General features: G+C 54.3%; 1 protein-coding gene across 4 annotated transcripts in view; it reads right to left on the bottom strand.

The window, feature by feature from the left end:
* Positions 1 to 2,944: 2,944 nt before the first annotated feature.
* SH2B3 (SH2B adaptor protein 3) overlaps positions 2,945 to 18,475 on the bottom strand; it is a 94,475-nt gene continuing 78,944 nt past the window's right edge. For all 4 annotated transcript variants that reach the window (XM_038372792.2, XM_038372791.2, XM_038372795.2 and 1 more), the window contains exons 4-8: positions 17,381 to 17,472; positions 12,827 to 12,921; positions 9,679 to 9,893; positions 8,693 to 8,864; positions 2,945 to 4,989 (exon numbers count right to left, since the gene is read on the bottom strand). In XM_038372792.2, the coding sequence (XP_038228720.1) occupies positions 4,685 to 4,989; positions 8,693 to 8,864; positions 9,679 to 9,893; positions 12,827 to 12,921; positions 17,381 to 17,472 (879 nt within the window). In that variant the 3' untranslated portion in view covers positions 2,945 to 4,684. The remainder of the gene's footprint in view (positions 4,990 to 8,692; positions 8,865 to 9,678; positions 9,894 to 12,826; positions 12,922 to 17,380; positions 17,473 to 18,475) is intronic.

Below are 18,475 nucleotides of genomic sequence, written 5' to 3'. Positions count from 1 at the left end.
TTTCACTAGCCCAGCCACCTGTTGCTGCTGTGGAAGAACAGGAATGCTGGTCTCCTTTACAGTGCCAGCCCTTAGACAAGCTGTTTTCAATCAGTCAGCCTCAGAAGTAAGACTTTGGAACCAATCAGATTTAATTTTGTGTGCCCCTTCTCTGGACCCTGAGACTCTAGCAGGGGCTGAGAACGTAGGCCAAAGCAGGCAGCTTGCTGGCAGTGTTCCCCAGTATCTGGTAGTCCCGGAGGCAAGGCAACTGTGCTCAGCTGCTAAGGTGAGGAGTGCAAAAGTTCAGTGTCCCCCTTTGCCTCTTTTTTGAAAGCAACTGTCTTGAAAACACTTCATAAATGCGGATAATTCCTTGGCCTACAAGAGGTTAATAATGTGCTTTTAAATATAAAAAAAATCTTACAATAAAAGTCTACGTTGAAACATGCCACACACCTTCACTAGTTACTTGGCAAAAAGGTCTTGGAGAAGTCCACAAAATTACTTTGAAGTCACTTATATTTCAAGGGCTTAACATTGTGTCCCCATGTTTCTACTAGACGAGCATTGTGTGTACTGAGTTAGTTATGAAATAGTCCTGGCAGTACAGAAGAGGAAGGGAAACTAAGTCAGACTTGGAAACGTATCACAAGCCAACCACTTTTTAGCAAGGATGGAATTCTGAGAAGTTCAGCCTCCCACGACTTGGGAAAATGGATTAAAGAACTGACCCTGCAATTACTGTATAATTGGTTTTAGAACCCTAACACCAAAGTGAGGGGTTGATGAGAGGCTCTGTTGGAGTAACAGAGGGAAGGACTGGAAGAATATTTGCCCAGTTAGGGAAAGTAGACCTTTGGCTGGAGAAGGAAAGGAATGAGATGGGTAGAACACTACTGGGGAAGGCTGTTAACAGACTGTTCACCACCTCCAGCCTGCCTGGAGTTGTTTGTTAGCTTTCGGTGTACAATTCCTCAGATTCCATACACAATCCCCTTCAGTAGTGAACTGGAGTGGTCTGCCAGCCTTTCATTCTGGATTATCAAGCTTCTTTCTAGCTTTGGCTAACTTGACAGTGAAAGTCCAGAAGGAAACAACTGCAACTTTAGTGAATAATCAGAGCAACTTTCCAACTAGGTACCAGGAGAAGGAACTTGTAGTCACATGTGCTTGGATTTGTTCACACAGGAGAATTGAATGAATGACTACGAACTTGGTGTATATTGTATTAAATAAGAAAAGCAAGTTCCATTTAGTCCATAAAGGCGGCCCTGGCAATTAAACATAACGCCAAATGTGTGTGCGTTTGGTTGCTGTAACTTAAACAGTAAGGCTCAGGCCAAAAACCCCAACCCAGAAATGGGGGGAAGGGTCGGATAGGAGGCGGGGACTGGGCCAAGCCTGGCTGCTTGGGAGGCACAGCCTCCCCTAACTGGCCCTCCACACAATTTTTGGAAACCTGATGTGGCCCTCAGGCCAAAAAGTTTGCCCGCCCCTGCCATAGCCTGTCACTTTGGACTTGGGAAATATCTTGCCTAGGAGAAGTCCGAAGACAAAAGTGGGGGAACAGATTGATGGGAGCTTCGGCAGCTTCTTTGCAAAGCTGGGATGAAGTTGAGACTGTCTTGGTTTTCCTGTCCCTTGCAGTGCATTAGAAATATGTTTGGTGAGGATAAGGGCACTGGTCACTTGCATTCCATTTTTTAAAAATTGACTGACTGCAGAAATCCTGGCCCCATTTATGTATATAATTCTATGGCCTGAATTTTTTTTTTTTTAAGGGCCTTTCCACAAAAGGGGAGACTGACTTGACAAAGTGTGGTCAAATGCACAAAAGTGATCTAGAGGGAACAGCATCTTTTGCCAACTTCCAAGTTACAGTAATTGCAAGTCTAGTACTGGATGTACAAAATTCAGACACTACAGTGGCTTTTCAAGTTGAATGTCTCTTTTTTTTTTTTTTTTTTTTTTTTTTTTTTTTTTAAAAAAAATTGCTCCCTTAAGCCACATTCCAGAAAATCTCTTCTACCATACAGCCACTTCTGGTGTGGCTCAACTCTGGCGTAACTGAGATGCTTTACCTTGGAAAAACGGTTGGGTCTAGTGATTTTACTAATATACTAGAAGGTACAAAAATTCTTAATTACAAACACAAAAAGTTTGTGGGTTAAAGATTGAATTTTCAAATGTATCTAAGTGAATTAAGGGTACACATTTCTGTTGACTTGCAGATGGACCTGAGCTCAAGTTATTTAGGAGCTTTTGAAAAACCTCACCTTAATCTTTAACTAATGTGAGAAGAATAAATTGTCTCAGTGTACCATAAATTATGCAAAAAGAAAAGGAGTACTTGTGGCACCTTAGAGACTATACAGTGTGTATGATAAACCCATTGTTTCATGTTCTGTGTGTGTGTGTGTGTGTGTGTGTGTATAAATCTCTCCTCTGCTTTTTCCACCAAATGCATCCGATGAAGTGAGCTGTAGCTCACGAAAGCTTATGCTCTAATAAATTTGTTAGTCTCTAAGGTGCCACAAGTACTCCTTTTCTTTTTGCGAATACAGACTAACACGGCTGCTACTCTGAAACCTGCCATAAATTATGGGGAGTGACCTGAAAGTATACAAATGTGACTTGGTTTCAATGGTAGAAGCTGATTGCTATGACATTTTTTTAAATAACAAATTAGTCCCCTCCATATTTTATGATGCTCAGAAATGGTTCAGTTGCTTTGTATGTTGTCCCTAATACTTTGTGTGAGCTTTGTTGGACAGATGCAGACAGTTTAAGCTTTCTGATGCCAATTTGGAATTTGGGGTGGAAGTGTATTTTTTCCCATTTAAGTACAGTAGCAAGCACAATGCAGTGGATTTTTTTATATAACGAAGTGGGGCATTAATACAGCTGTGCTTTTCTTGTGTACGCTGCATGGTGATGTCTTGCTGGTTAACTTTTTTTTTGGGTGTAGAGAGGAATGGGACTGATCATTTAAATGGTTCTCATTTCATAGGATTCTTTACTTGCTCAGAATGAACATACTGGTGTTGGGTTGATTTATTAGCTCGTACCTTGTAAGAGCACTGGATCTCCAGCTGTATTCTGTGGAGCACTGACTGCTGACTCTCCTCACTTCTGCTGCTAGTTAAATGTTACCTTCCTTTTCCATCTAAGCAATTGCTGTCCTTTCCCTCCACAGGGATGTTATGGGAAGGTGGCGGCTTGCTTGATCGCGAATGAACACTAAGGCATCTCATCCACACTGAGTGTCAGACCCTCGGTGGGTGGGGGGAGGAAACAGCTGAGAAACTTTTCCCTATTCTATAGGGGTTAGTGAAATTACCTATTTATTGTGAATCTATAAATCTTAATTCATAACACACAGCTCTGCACAGACCCCTGTCTCTCGGTAAAGAAGCACAAAGACAAATGTCACATCTCCTTCTGTAACTGTAATTCTAACTGAGGAAATGCCAAAGTCTAAGCTTAGTTACAATAAAGTATGAGGATAAGAAGGTTCATTAGTACACCCCCCTTTTGGGTAACTCTGTTACAATGAAGGGGCTCATGTTGCTTCTCCATAAATAGCAAAAGCACTGTCAAAAACCCAACAGTCAGTGATTTTCCTGAGACCTACAAGTGAGGGGGATACTGGGGAGAAAAGGTTATACCCAATCTGGCTAGAAAACCATGACACACAGGGAAGTCATATTTGCATAGCTTGACTTAACAAAATATGATCTAGTATTTAAAGAGGGTGGGTGGTTGTTGTTTTGTTTTTTTAAATGCAAGCAATGGTGGCTGTTTGTCAACACCCCTCCTGCTTTGAAGAACCAACCTGAGGTAACATATTTGGAAAAAAACTTTTGCTTAACTTCAGACTTGTGCCTAAAAGATTTCCACAGCAGAAAGGAAGTTTTACTCCAAGGCTGTGCCAAGATGTCAGTCTTCTCTTTTGTACTCTGATCAGATACGTTAAGCCTATATTAATAGGAGGAAGTTAGTGTTCACTTTTTAATTGTGGCTAATAGAGGTGAGCATTTCTTCTGCCCATAGCTGCAGCAGTGACTTCAACGGCTCAACTGTTCTCTTAAAAATGCGAACATGATTGAAGTTAAAGCCTGTACTCTCCATATCCAAAAGTAATGAACCTCTTACCTTAGCGCTAAGGCTATTGCTCTGTTAGAAATATAGAACTGTGACTTACGCAACGGCAGCACCTTCCTTGGCCATCAGGAAGTGATTTTTCTTTGTTTATGCACAGTCCAGATCAGTAACTTGTCGCAAAGAACATCAAATCCGTTTTTGTCCAATTCTGTGGCTGTAATGGAGCATGCCCGTTTCTCTTCTGGGCTGTCACATCAAAAAGGGCAGCGAAGACCAAAAGCAACTGTGACATGTCTTTGTACCAATGACTGAGTGCAGATACTAGCCTAAAGAGCAGAGAGCCTGACAGGTTAACAGGAATGACATGTGTAAACAGTAATAAGAAAGCTTTAATATGTAAAACAGGCCCTTTAACAGGCCTAATAAAGGGATAACACCCATACTGGAGTGAACAATTTACATCTCTTACCCCTTCCCTTACCAAAAAAATAAATCCCTAATTACATTCTTCTCATAGGGTTCCCAAAATCCATAGCAGAAGTTCTCTAACAGGGCTCCATGCCGAAGTGTGTGGTTTGCACCCCCCCACCCCATCTTGTCAGAGTGGCGTGTATTGATTATCAATAGCCCGAATGTGGCCCCTGCCAGGGGAATCCAGCTCGTAGTCAGAGTCCCGCTGCCGGCTGGCATGTATGTTGGCTGCATTGCTGTCTCGGAGGCTGTTGGCCAGTTCTTCTGGAGAGGGCACCAGATGGAAGATCTGTTCTGGCTGAGAACTGTGGTGAATGTCATCTGACATGTGTAGCCGGGGGCAGCTGGAGGGACTGATGTGGGTACGGCTGAGTTCGGAGCTCCAATTAGGGATGGAGAATGGGAGCAAGATGGTGTTACTTGAGCCCAAACCTACAGGGAGAGGGGAGAAATTCAAGCATTAGATAACTGGCCAGGGTTCTTGCAGGATCCAAAGAGAAACCTAAGCCATGTTGGGCAAGTTTCCTCGGCTGGGTGCCTTAAGCCTTCTCCTGTGTCCTTTCTAAGCATCTAGCCCTTGATCCTGCATGTACCCTGGCCAGTTATCTAATGCTGGGGGAGGGCTGGGGGGAGTGGCAGCACTAAGGCACACAGAACTAGAGGTGGTCTAAGGTCACTATTGTTATCCTGTCCAACCTCTCCCTGCTCATGGTAGCTCCTCTTCCCCCTGTTGGCCTACGTACAGAGTGCTGCTCTATATTAAAGAGCTGGATGCTGAGACAGAGCAGCCTTTGAACCGGCTGTGGAGAAAGCCCTCCTTAGACAGGTTGGATAAACGGCTCCTTAGTGCAATTTACAGGGGGGCGGGTGCTTCCCCCTAAAGCATCTGTGCCACCAAAAGTGGTCTGGGCAGCTCCTGCTACATTGCTCAGCCCATGCGGTGTGGCAGAGGAGTTGAAGCCTGGGGGGGGGCATTGCATTGCTGCGCTCCACCTCCGGTGACCCCTTCCACGCAAAGGATTTGGTCAGAACTCCTAACCAGCCTGTTCTGAATCAGATCTCTGTGAGCCGGCAATGGGAAACAGGCTGAGCAGTCCCTGTGGTCAGGGGTTAGGGCGCTTCTCTTTTAGAAAGAGGAAACAGCCAGGGTGACTTTCAAATTTTTTGTATCTGGAGAGGCGCTTCCTGCTCTGAATACAGGCTCCCAGCCCTGTGTCCTTGCACTGGCTCTTTGGGGCAGCAATCAGGGGGCTAACAGGCTGTTGCTATTCACTACTGCTGCATGCAGGAGGGAACTGGACTTATTTAGTCTGCAGAAGAGAAGAGTGAGGGGGGATTTGATAGCAGCCTTCAACTACCTGAAGGGGGGGTTCTAAAGAGGATGGAGCTTGGCTGTTCTCAGTGGTGGCAGATGACCGAACAAGGAGCAATGGTCTCAAGTTGCAGTGGGGGAGGTCTAGGTTGGATATTAGGAAACCCTATTTCACTAGGAGGGTGGTGAAGCACCAGAATGGGTTACCTAGGGAGGTGGTGGAATCTCCATCCTTAAAGGCCCAGCTTGACAAAGTCCTGCCTGGGATGATTTAGTTGGTCACGAGGTCTCTTCCAACCCCCATCTTCTGTGATTCTCCCTCTTCTTGCTACCCCTTCAGGGACTAGCTACCAGCCCCAGCTCTAGGAATGCTCTTCTCAGCAGCTCACGTGAGTCTGAATGTTATTTAGGCAGTGATAGCTTTGCTCATGTTTGATTGTAGAGCCCATAGCTACCCAAGGGAGGGAGTGAACTCTTCAGGGGAGAGCTCCCTCTAGCAGCCTAGAACCTACTTCTTTCAGCAGACGTATTAGGGCCTAGCCCATACTCCTCCCCCTAACTCTTGAGGCCTGAACTACCTCCTGCTTCAGTTCAGTTCAATCAACCCTTTCCTGCAAATTAGTATTCCCTTTGCCAAAGCTACAGGCTCCAGTGTATGCAAGGTCTTTGCTCATTGAAGTTGGCTTCACCCCACATCATGGTAAAGAGCAAAGGGGTCACTTGTTTTCCATGTCTATTGAAGACAGAACAAGAGGTAACCGGCTTAGCCACAAGGAAAAGCTTTCTACCTATAAAGCTAGTTAAGTACTGGAGCGGGTGACTGTGGGATCCCCATCACTGGAGGCTTTTAAGAACAGGCTGGACAAATGCCTGTCAGGGAGGGTCTAGGGTTACGTAGTCCTACCTCAACACCGGGGGTTGGACTCAATCTCCCAAGATCCCTTCCAGCCCATTCCTGTGACTCTAGGGGGAAGCTAGGCTCTTAAGTTTTCAGCCACACCATGTTACCTGACCATGCTTTTGGTGGTTCCAAAATGTACTGAAAGAGGATGTGAGTTCAGGACACAGCACTAAACTGAGTTCCTACTCCTTTCATTGCAGCGTGCAGTTCTGCTCCCGCCCTGCCCTGCCCTGCCCTGCCCTCCCCCTGCTCATCTGACTCTCCAGCTCTTGATCATAAGGCAACTGAATGAAAGTGCTGGGGGCTCTTTGGAGTTCAGTTCTATCCCATCGAAAACCCTTCGAGCAGGAACATGCCTCTCTAACCACCTGGGGGTCACAAGACAGCACTCCAGCCTTGGTCAGGACTGCAGCCTACCCCCCCACCCCTGAACCACTGGGAGGAAGTTAACTAGAGGTACCCGCTTTGAACTGTGCTCAGTGGAACTCTTAAAATCTTAGCTATTATGCTGCCATACCTGCCCTGGGGGCAAAGAGGGCTGCGCAAGCTTGTCTAGCTGCCCTCAGCTGGGGCAGCAGAGCGGTTTGGCCTGGGGCCTGCCGCAGGCTGCGCTTAGAGGCAGGCCATTAACTGCATTTCCTCCATAAACTGAGCGCCGATGCTTAAATAACCCACATGTAATTAGTCCATTGTGACCATGGCAATGCAATTAAAGTGGAGAAATGAAAGGCTCTGCACCTCTTCTAAACGCCACCTCGCCCTTCTCAAAGGGGCGCGGAGGGAGAGGTAACAGCATCTTTCACAAGTTGCTGTAAATCAAGTGAGGGCAGAAGCAGCCAGCAGAACTAGATGCTGCACCTGGAACCTGATGCACCTACGTTCAAGCCTGTGCTGAACGGCTTCTGTGAGTGCAGAGCCCGGCGGGGTAACCCGCAGTGCAGCAGGAGGCTGGTTCTGGAATCCCGCTGGCTTGGCCTGGCCACGTGTCACACCAGGGAGGTGGGGGAAGAGAGTGGGGGGTTTGCACAGATTTTTGCCCCTGTAGCTGCCCGATGTCCCAGGCTCTTAGCACAAAGAAGAAAAGCACTGCTGATTTCCAGTAGTGTGTGTGTGTAACTCAAGGGTCAACAGAGAGGCTCCTGTAAACGGCTCTACCATTACACCAGTTATTTTTTATCCCAAGTGTCAATCAGCTCTCTCATTCGAGGGCAGAGTGTGAGCTCTTGCCAGAATCTCTTCCCTCCTGGGTGTGTCCAGCACTGCACCTGTATGACAACAGCCAGCAGCTGGGTGTTGCTGGGCAGTGTCCCAGCTACCTAATGCTGGGGGAAAGGGAGGGGAGGGGCAGGATAGGCTGGGGGCTAGTTTAGTTTAGCAAACTGTACACCAAGCCCACAGCCCTGGCCAAAGGGGGCCAGGAGCCACCTTTGACACCTGCAAGCCATTCACTGAGCACCTGGCTGCCAGCTCTTTCCGGCCAGGACAGGGTCTGCTGAGGCACAAAGCTACAGCCGGGGGGGGGGGGGGGGGGGTCCAGCCTGATAATTATGGGCGATGCTGAACGCTAACCCCGTGGAATTACTGTGGCCTCAGGTGGGCTCCAGCAGCTACTCTAATTAATCAAGCCAAGGGCTAATGCTTTGGCTCAGTTAACAGAACGGATGCGTTGAGCAGCGGTGGCTGGTTGGAACATGGGTGAGGCCAGCCAGCACTGGGGGCTCGCAGAGAGGACGTGCTGGCAGCTTCTCAAAGCAGGGGGCACAGCAGCTGCCCCAGGAGCGACTGCCAACTGCAGCTGTGCCCGGAGCCAGGGATATATGGGGGCAGGGGGCAGCTGCTCTTCAGGGGGGCAATGGAGGTAGGGAGAGAGACAAACTTTCCCCTCTGGGCTGTGCGCACATAGCCCCTCCTCCCCCTCGTACCTTGGGAGGAGGCGATGACCACCACATAGCTGGAGAGCTTCACGTCACAAGCTGCGCCGCACTCCAGGGGGATGGGGCACCGCTGGAAATGGTGCAGCATGTCCAGGATGGAGGGGAAGCGCAGGTGCTGCACGCGGCACTGCCCCCGCTCGGTCAGTGAGAGCCGCAGGTGCTGTGAGGGAGATGGGCGGGTTACAAAGCTGCTGGCTTGGCTTGGAGGGGGGGTGGGGGAGAGAGAGAGAGAGAGTGGCAGCAAGCTGGGGCCAGAGGTTGGTGGCTGGCTGGGCAAGGGCAGCAGAACTGAGCCCCATCTGTGTCACCGGGAGAGGTCCCTTGAACCAAACACAACCGGTTTGCAACCCCTGGGTTTACTTTCCCCGGCAGAGACAGGTTCTTTCCTTCCCTCACCCCAAGGCATGAGTTGGCCCAGCCTGGCCTTCGTCAGGTTACAACCTGTGATGCGAGGGGTGGGATTGTCTCCTGCCCCAAGGGGATGGCGGAGCCGGAGCAGCCATCTTTCCCCAGGGGCTTTGAGCCAGCACCTCACAGGGAAGGTGTCCGCAGGCGGGTCTATGGGCCAAGGACCCAGTCTTGTGGTCAGAGCCTGCTGCAAGGCATATGGGCCTCCAAAGGCCGAACAGTGGAGCTCAGGAGAGGCCTGAAAATCGCCCTGCCTCTGGCTCTCAGCCCTCAGAGCATGGGCCCGGGTTGGGGGGGGGCGGGAGTCAGACACACCCAGGTAGGACAGCCCAAAGCTGAGCAGGAGCCTCGACCCAGGGCGCTTTAGAAACAAGGCTGCCCAAATCACTGCTGGTGCTGCACTCTGGTCAGCAGGAAGAGGGGGCTGGCTGCGCTGGGGGGGGGGTCCAGTCCCTCTCCGAATGGTAGTGGTCTGTGTGTAGAGGGTCAGCTGTCTGTCAAGTTGACCAGAGGGAGGAAGCCCTGAGCAGAAAGCAGGGCTGGCGCCCCACCCTCCCCAGCCCTACCTTCGCTCTTCCTTGGAAATTGAAGGTGAGGACGTATTCGCCCCTGCGGGTTTCGCTCTGTCGAACGAGGAAAACCCCATGGCCTTCCAGCCCCTGCAGCTGCACAAGCTGGGCGGCTTTGACGCGCGAAATGGGGCCGTGGAACCAGGGGTAGGACGAGAGGAACTGGTCGGTTTTCTGGCAGGACGGCTCTGGCTGCCCACAGTGCGTAGCGCCTGGGGAGGGAGAACAGCATTAGCACCATGGCCGTGGGGATGGGCTTGGCGGGAGAAACGCTACAACTCCACCGGCCAACCCCTGAGCAGGACTGGGGGGGCTCTGGGAAAGCAGAACCCTTGGCTACAGCCCAGGTGGGCACTGCTTGACCATTCCCTGGTAGGCCGCACCCCCCGCCCGCCGCCGGAGCAGCGTCTTGAAATCCCCATTCGGCAGAGCAGGGCTCCTGCTCTCTGGCAAGCACCTGGCACAGCTTGGGCAGGACTTGGTGCCAATAAATCATCCTGAGGGAGTCACAGCCCAACTGGTAACAACGCAAACATGAGGGGATCTGGCTGGCACTAGGCCCAGGACTGCCCGCTGCCTTGTCCCCCTCCTCCTACCAGAGCCACAGCCCTGCTTAGCTACTGGCTCTCACCATTACTGTGCGTCACATGCCTTAGTGAACGAAACCGCTGGACCCCCCCCCCAATCCCCTACCCTGCCATGCCGTGCGACAGGCTCCCCCAGCAGGCTTTGGCTTTGAATCAGTCACTGGCCACTTCTGCTTTTAGCCAGAGCCTGATTTACTCCAGGTCCTTCGCCTTGCGGTACCGGCATTTGCCAGCAGCACAGTGGGAGCTGCGTGACCCTGAAACACAGCGTTCAGACTATCAGTGAAACCCTTGTTTCCTGTCAACTTAACCTGAGACCCCAGGCAACCCTAGTTCCTTTTTCCAGAAGCCACAGGCATCAGTCTGACGTTTCAGGGTTGGAGCAGGAGAGAATCTCAAGCTCTCCGCGCCCCCCCCCCCGCTCCCCCCTCCCAAGCAGCTGCCATCATGGTTCATATTTAATCTCTTGGCTGGAAAGAAGGCAAAAGCAGCATGCTAATCGGCCCCTCTTGGCTTGGCCTTCCCTTAGGAGAGGAGACCGCGGCTGGCACGGTGTTGTGAATCAGCTGTGTGTGTGAGCGCCTGATAAGCCGTCTCTTGGCAGAGGGTTGGGAGCATGTGTCTTGCAGTGACAGGTGAGCAGAGCAGGAAACTCCCAGAATCCTGCTTTGCAGGGGTCCGAGGGCGCTCAGCTCCCTCCCAGATCCCGGGGCGTTTAAGGGTGCTGAGTCCTTCGCCGGGTCAAGCCCCAGATCAGCAGTTCCACCTGCCCCAGTAGCTGTGTAATTCTTCTCTAGGCTAGTGCTCCAATTGCTGCCCTGGGCTGGTTATGCCTCATTCACTCCCCAACCGGCGACCGTGGCTAGTTTCCTGGGGCTTCTCGCTGGACTTCAGCACCAGCTCTTTCAGGCAGGAGCCCCCTCCACTCGGGTGACTGGCACTAGACACCCCTGTAAGTGATGCCCCCTGGAGCCGTTCACGCCAGCAGTGACGCAGGGCTGGAGCCCCAGGACTGCTGCAGGCTGGTAAAGGCGTTGTTGCCAAGTCTGCTGGGGTGGAGGAGGTTGGGGGTGTGTAGCAGTGCACGAACTGGGGCCTTTCAAACTCTAATGAGACCGTCCAGCCCTGTGATGGCTGCGCTTTGAGTCACTTCAAGGGGATTAAGTGGTTAGGGGCTCGCTGAGCCTTTGACTTAGCGAGAACTCTGTTTGGGGTGCCAACGGGCTGGGCAGGGGGAACTAGAGCCCCTAGCACAGATTAGCCACCCCGGAGAAAGCTCGGCCCAACAACTGAACCGTTACCGTCACCAGCCACTGGGAGCCTGCTGCTGCTAGGGGCTGAGCACCCACCAAGAGGCTCCAGGGCCAGCTCAGCCCTGCTGCGGCTGGGAGAGGATCAGGGGGCCTGGCTTCCAGCAATGCTTAGTGCATGTTTAAATACCCCAGCCCGTAGGTGGGCACTGGCACAGTACCAGCTCGGGCTGTCCTTTACACAGGAGCATTGATTTGTAGGGCTTATGGCCAGAAGGCACCCTGTTGATCATGGAGCCTGAGTTCCTGTGTAACAGGCCAGAGAGCTTCACCACCCATTGCTGCAGCAGACCCTGAGCGACTGGCAAGTTAAAGCGTTGGCACTAGGCTACCTCTAGTTACTCTGTGATTAGAGATCCAGTCTGAGCCCCCCAGTCCAGCATATTTAGCCCAAAGCGGGGTCGGATCCTGCTTCCCGGCACCCTCCGAATGCACTGATGGCTGGGGATGAATTCAGGAGTTTCGTGCATGGTGGAAAAGCAGCATTCAGCCCAACACTGGCCCAACACTGTTTGGCTCTGGTCTAGAACTCAGCATTATCTCGGTTCTATTCACACTGAGCTGCCAGGTGACCTCGGCTGAGTCGCTTCCCTGCTGTGTGCCTGTTTCCCCTCCCCCTCCTCGCATGGCCTGTCTCTCTCGATTGCAAGCGGCTTGGGGCAGGGACTGTCTCATGCTGTGTTTGTGCAGCACGTAGGACCCAGGGGTGCTGATTTTTGGCAGGGTGCTACAATAATACACATAATTAATCATCCTAATCGTCGTCAATATCAGCATGGTTTAGGGAAGGGTGTCTTCTAAGGTGCCACCCCACTTGCAGGGGGGTATAAGGGCAGCCCTCTGTAAACACAGCCTTTATGCAAAATGCATTCACACGCTGGCAGCAAGACAAGTAAACTGTTTTGGGCTGTTTGGAGCACAGAGGACATGGCCAAAGGACATGGTTAAAATTACTGTAAAGCTCAAGCGCATTGCGGGTCTCCACCAATTTGGTCAGCGCGAGATGGGAGCAGCGGATGGAGCTCTGGGACAGGACCCTTCACTTCGGGCTCCGTTCCCAGCGCGATCACTGGGTCGGCGTGGGCCCTCGGGCAAGCCACTGAGGATCTGATTTGCAGAAAAGCTGAGCACCCACAACTGGTGCTGGGCTTCCCTACCACACAGGCCTTTTACCCCGCCGGCACTCAGCACCCTCGGGGGTAAGGCAGGCTCACTTTGTGTTGGGACTCTCCCATGCAGGGCACTCACCTTGGGTAAGGGAGTCAGTGCTGCCAGTGGCAGGGCTGGACGTCACAGTGTCAGAGTGCTGGCCTGAGAGCAGCTCTACATCGGCTCCCCCGGACCTGCCAGGAAGACACAGGAAGGATGTCACGGCTTCCGCCGCCAAACCCAGGTGGAGAACCGGCTGCTCCGCTCAGCAAAGCACCAGGGTGAACAGGAGAAACACAGCTCCCTTTGTGCAAACGTGCCAGGCAGAGACACTGCCTGGAAGGGAACGAGACAGCTCATCCGCTGCCCAGAATTCAGGGCTCGTGAGGACACAAAATGCGGGGAAATTCCAAGTGGTTTTATGAATTTTAAATAAATAAATAAATAAATCCAATGGAAACAAGTTTCTAAACGCTGCAGCACAATGGGGTCCTAGTGCAGGCGCGTTCCCAAAGCCATCCTGCGCAACACCCCCAACCGGCTGCAGGGCCTGGGCCCTCGGCCAGCCTGCCCAAAGGAAACACACCGCAGAGCTGCAACCCCCCCTGCTAGAGTCGCAGGCCTCACTAGTAACACAGGGATGGAGAGAGATGTGTGATTTTAATTGTGCACGCACACACAAGCTGGCCTTACAGAAATGATAGAAAGATCCTCTGACTGTGGGCAGGTCGCAGCCCTGCTGGCTGCCTCAGTTTCCCCATCTGTCTACCATCTGTGTGAAGGGCCTTCAGGCGGTAGATGGGGATGCTCAGGGGAGGAGAGAAAGGATGGTGTCATTCATCTCACTGGAGTGCCCTACGGGGAAGGAGCTGCCTGGCCAGCCAGGGCAGAGTATACGGCCAGCCTGCAGAACAGTGGAGAAATACAGTGCTGAGTGCCTTGGGGCTAACGAGACATGGCTGCCAGCCCTGGAGCTGCCCCGGGGTCCACTCAATGCACTGGAGCAGCCTGGGAGGCACCTTTGGCTTGCAGCAGATGCTGCATTCAGTCCCTGCCCTTTCCCTGTGTTTGAGGTGGGGGCAGGTTTCCCTGTGGGACTCAACTCCCTCCTCGGATGCAGCTGTGAGTTCGCGGGATGGGACTAGGGTGAGCACCCAGCATGATGCGGCCCTGCTCCTCTGGCACAGCTGCGATGCAAACAGGAACCGGAGGAAAAGGGCACATGCTGTCCTGGAAATGCATCAAGTATCCCCAAAACACATGGGGGCGGGGAGAAGACCTCAGGGACCCCTGCAATGGTGCTGAGCCCTCGAAGAACTACTCGAGCTGCCCCTGCCCAGACCCCACCATAGGGGGTTGTTACAGCGCCTCCCCAACTCCCTCATATCAGGGACCATCCCCACGTGCAGCAGACTGCACAGCAACCCCCCCTCTCCCTGGCCCAGGCAGCCCCCACCACTGCCCCAGCAGGAGATGGCAGTGGGGCGGGGGCAGACTTCTACCCATCGGGGCATTACATCTAGATCTATGAGCCCCGCGGTCCCCCAGGTGCCTAGCCTGGACCCCCAGGCTGCCAGGGGCTGTGAGGCCAGCCCGAGGGCGCTGATGCTCCTGGAGCAGTCAGGACCTAGGTTCCGACGGGCGCTAGGCCCTCACGGGCGAGGGGTGGGGATCCAGGGCCAAGGGCTGAAGCAATCCGCGGGGCGTCAGTTGGGCCGGAGTCAAAGCGAGGCGCGCCGGCAGCAGGCCTGAAGTCATGGGAACAAGGAGCAGAGCAGGGACCGGGGGAGCAGAGCGCTCCGTAAATCAAACAGGGCTTGGCCCTGACACGCCGCAGGGTATTTCAATAACAGGAAGCGCCTCGCTTGCAGGACCGGGCAATAGCCAGGCCTGCAGGCCAGCCGGGGCTTCCGCCCCCAGGGGTGGCACTGTCCCCTTGCTGCGCCAGCCCAGTGCCCCTCAGAGCCAGGGCCCCCTTCGCCCCTGACTTTCCAAGCAGGGATTTGGGAATCACGCCAACCGGCCCCTTCTGGGCGCTTTGGGAACACTGGCTGACAGCTCCCCCTCATGAGCCAGGGAACCAGAGTCTAAGGCACAGAGACCAAGCTCACGGAGCGTAGCAGCACAACCCAGCCTTCGGGGCTCCCTGCCGGGCCCTGCCGATTCCTTCCAGCTCACTAGGGCCAAATTACTCCCCAGTATAGTTCCTGAACCTATGTGAGTTACACCAGGGATGCATCTGGTCCAGCATGGCTGGGCTGGCTTGCCGCTAGCCCAAGGGAGCCTGGCCATCCCCCGGAGAGCCCAATTCCCACCCAGCAGGCAGGCAGGGGGTCAGGCCAGGGCAAAGCCCGTGCCCCCATCCTCAGTCAGCAGCAAGGCCCAGCCTGGTGGGACCCACAGGGGTGAACGTGCCCTGGGAAACCGCCAGCTCCACCTCCCTGGCAGAGCAGGGCTGGCACCGGCCCACGCAGCATGAGGTGTGAGTGCAGCCCTGGCAGGAGCAGAGCCGCGTGCCCGTGGGAGGAAGAGCCTATGAGAGGAGATGGCGCTCAGGGGCTCCTGCGAGGCGGGACAGGAGAGCAGCCCAGTTGGGAGGTGTGATGTTCCGGGCAGCAACTTGTGCCGATGCAGCCCTGTTTGCAGGGCCCCAACTCGCCGGCCCTTCACCTTCCTCCCTGGAAGCACCTACAGTGCATGCCCCATTGCCCCACTTGCAGAGCGCTCCGGGGGGTGCAGGCCGGTGTCAGTGGGCTCAGGGGCTTGCCCTCCGCCCAGGGAAGGGAACCACTTGCTCTGCCCTGCCCTCGCTGCCATCCCAGCAGCAGCACGCAGGGGGTGGGGAACCCCAGTCACCACCCAGCCCTACAATCCAGCCAGCCTGGCTCCTGGCAGGTGTTCAGAACAGCTGGCTCTGGCCACTTGTTAGGAGGGCTGGCTGCCAAGAAAGTCTTGGCTGGCACATGGGGGAATCCCCACCCACCCGGGGACAGGCTCCGAGCCACAGTTGCAGAGGAGGCTCCAGGGGCAGGTTTCCGTTTGCAATGCAGACCAACCAGGGGATCCTCAGCTGGCAGGGGGGGCTTGCAGTGCTTCAAATGCTCCCCCAGGCAGCTGGGGGCTCAAGCATGGGCACTAACTCTACGCCAGGAATTTACGGCGGCACTGGCTGGCTGTATATCCATATTAATGCCTGAGCCGGGTGGCTCTGCCAAGTGTGCCAACAGCCTAATCTCTGCCACCGGCGGGGGCTTCACGCTAGGTGCTGGATCCCGAGGATCCCGCCCTCTGCGGGCAGTGACCCTTTGCTCACTTGGCTACCAATCACATGCGCTCACAGCTGCCACTGGGCTTTTCCTCTTGGCAGAGGGCTGGTTGCAGACAGCCATGAAAACATCATGGCTCTTGCACAGACTTCCTGCTCCTCCTTCTGCAGCTGCTGTGTGGCTTGACCTCTGCAGGACCAGCCCAGTGCTGGGGCAGGGACGGTTTCCAGGACCCTGCCCAGCTCTGTGGGAGTTCAGGGCTCTGCAGCGCATGGTGGGTAGGAGCAGGTTCCGTGGCTACCTCGCTCCCTGGATCTCCTGCCTATTGCCCACACTGAGGGGCAACCACTGCCACCTTCCTTTCCTGGAAGATGCCCGTTCGCTATCAGCTAGTGGTGCTGTGAGCTGGATTTCAACCGGTTGCCCGGCGGCTCTGGCTCCCACCCCAGCCCCATGAGCAAGTTGCCCCTGCCTGTTGTGCTGGATTTGAAATCTGACATTTGCAGCAGAGAGAGGTCAGGGGGCAAGTGGCCTGGGGAAGAGCAGGGCAAGTCTTCCGGCGAGCCGCATGGCACCGGGCTAGTCTCAACTGCCTTCCCTGGCTGCAGGAGGCTGGAGAAGCCAGGCCAGCCTCGCTACATCCTCGCAAAGGGTCTGGGACTGTGGCTTGTAGCACCTGTGTCTTCATGCAGCTTCTTCCTGGAGCCAAGATCTGGGCATACAGAGCCCTGGGGCCCAGCAAAACTGTTGGCAGACTGGCCTGGAGGGGCTCACTTGCCCAGCTTGGCTTTGCCAGCCACGGCTGCAGGCTCTGACAGTGACTCCCCTGCAGCCCTTGCTCAGGGTGGCTGGAAATCCCAGCCCAGAGACTCCCCTTCTCCCCAGGCCCCGCATGGCTCAGGCAGTGGGACAGCTCTGCCCAGTCCAATCCAGGGCCTGAGCCCCTTCCCTTCCCTCGGACTCCAAGGGGAGCCAAAGGCCCAGAGCACCCAAGAGGACTGGGCCCTACATGGGCAACATTTTCAGGAGCTCAGCTGACCTGCCTCGTGCATTCGAAGGGGCTCAAAGCCACCCAGTCACCAAGAAGCTAAGAGAGCCAAAGGTCGGTGGCCTGAGGCCCGGGGGCTGGAGTTTGGACCCAGGGTAGGGTAACGAGGGGCAGCTCCTCCACAGTTTGGCCTGGGCATCCCTTCAGCTCTGCATGGGGAACGTGTGCATGGACGACGCCCGCTGGAGTCTCAGGCTGTGGCCCAGCCCCCGGGGAGGGATTCGCACCCATCGAGTGTAAGTGTAAAGAGCCAGCTGTTCCCAGTGCCACATGAACTAGGGGTCAACCAGCTGCTGCCAAAGTAAGCACCCGAGCAACTGGCCCTAGCTCGGTCCTTACCCTCGGGTCATACATTCTTTGATTTCGGCTGTCCAGGAACTCAACTGCTGCTCGTCGCCAGCCTCGAATACAACGTCTGTGCAGTTATTCACCTAGACAGGAGAGAAGGGGAGTGTTGGATGGACTCCTCGTGGCATGAAAACACAGCTTCCCTGTCCTGCCCCGGTCTCCACAACCTAGCCCACAGGAGCGGGGATTTCCGCTTGGATCCTGAGAACCAGCAACAGTATCACTTCCTTCGCAGGCTCTCCCACCAGCCCCTGGGAGTTCCCTCTCTGTTCTTCCCTCTGGCTCTCTGCTTCCCCTGCTGGGCAGCCGTCTCCAGTGGAAATGATTCACAGCCTCGGAAAGGAAGAGGAGGAAGGAAACTCTTGTGGGGAAGGCTCTGGCCCCAGGGCGGGGAGATCTGGGCCACTTACTTCCTAGAGGAACTTGGCCACTTATGGCCTCATATTCCACCTGCCCCTCACTGGGCCCCCATGTCTGGACGGCACAAGTGACTGTGGTCAGAATCTTGTCCCTGCAGTCAGGGACCTGAAGAGTAAGTCCCGCACCATGGCCCCCAGAGTCCCAGCTGGCTCTGCGACTTGTACCAACTGCTTTTGTGGGCATGGGGCAGGATGTGCCAGTCCCCGGAGAGAGAAGACTGCTCAGGGAGGAGGCGGCCAGGCAGCAGAGTGGCACCAGGAGCATAGCAGATGGGAGGGGGAGACATGTGCTTTGCATAGGGCAACCCCAGCACAGACAGGGGCCAGAAGCCCATCTTAACTCCCCAGTGTGGCTGTCACATCTCTGGGAGCCTTGGTTGCCAGTCTAAGGATGGGAAACCTCTACCAGAAGAACAGGGGCAACTAGGTGCCCACACCGGCATGGGCGCAGCTCAGGGGCCTGGCTGAGGCCTAGAGGAGAGGATACACGTGACAGACTGTTCTCCCAGCTCTGGGATCGGCAGCAGGCAAAGAAGGGGACGACAGTCTGGGGAGGGGTACTAAACTGGGAGGAGTGGTAGATACGCTGGAGGGGAGGGATAGGATACAGAAGGACCTAGACAAATTGGAGGATTGGGCCAAAAGAAATCTAATGAGGTTCAATAAG

This window comes from Dermochelys coriacea, chromosome 15, assembly GCF_009764565.3.
Source record: "Dermochelys coriacea isolate rDerCor1 chromosome 15, rDerCor1.pri.v4, whole genome shotgun sequence".
Lineage (NCBI taxonomy): Eukaryota > Metazoa > Chordata > Testudines > Dermochelyidae > Dermochelys > Dermochelys coriacea.
Note: the sequence above shows the minus strand (reverse complement) of the source record. Positions and strands in the feature narration are given on the sequence as shown.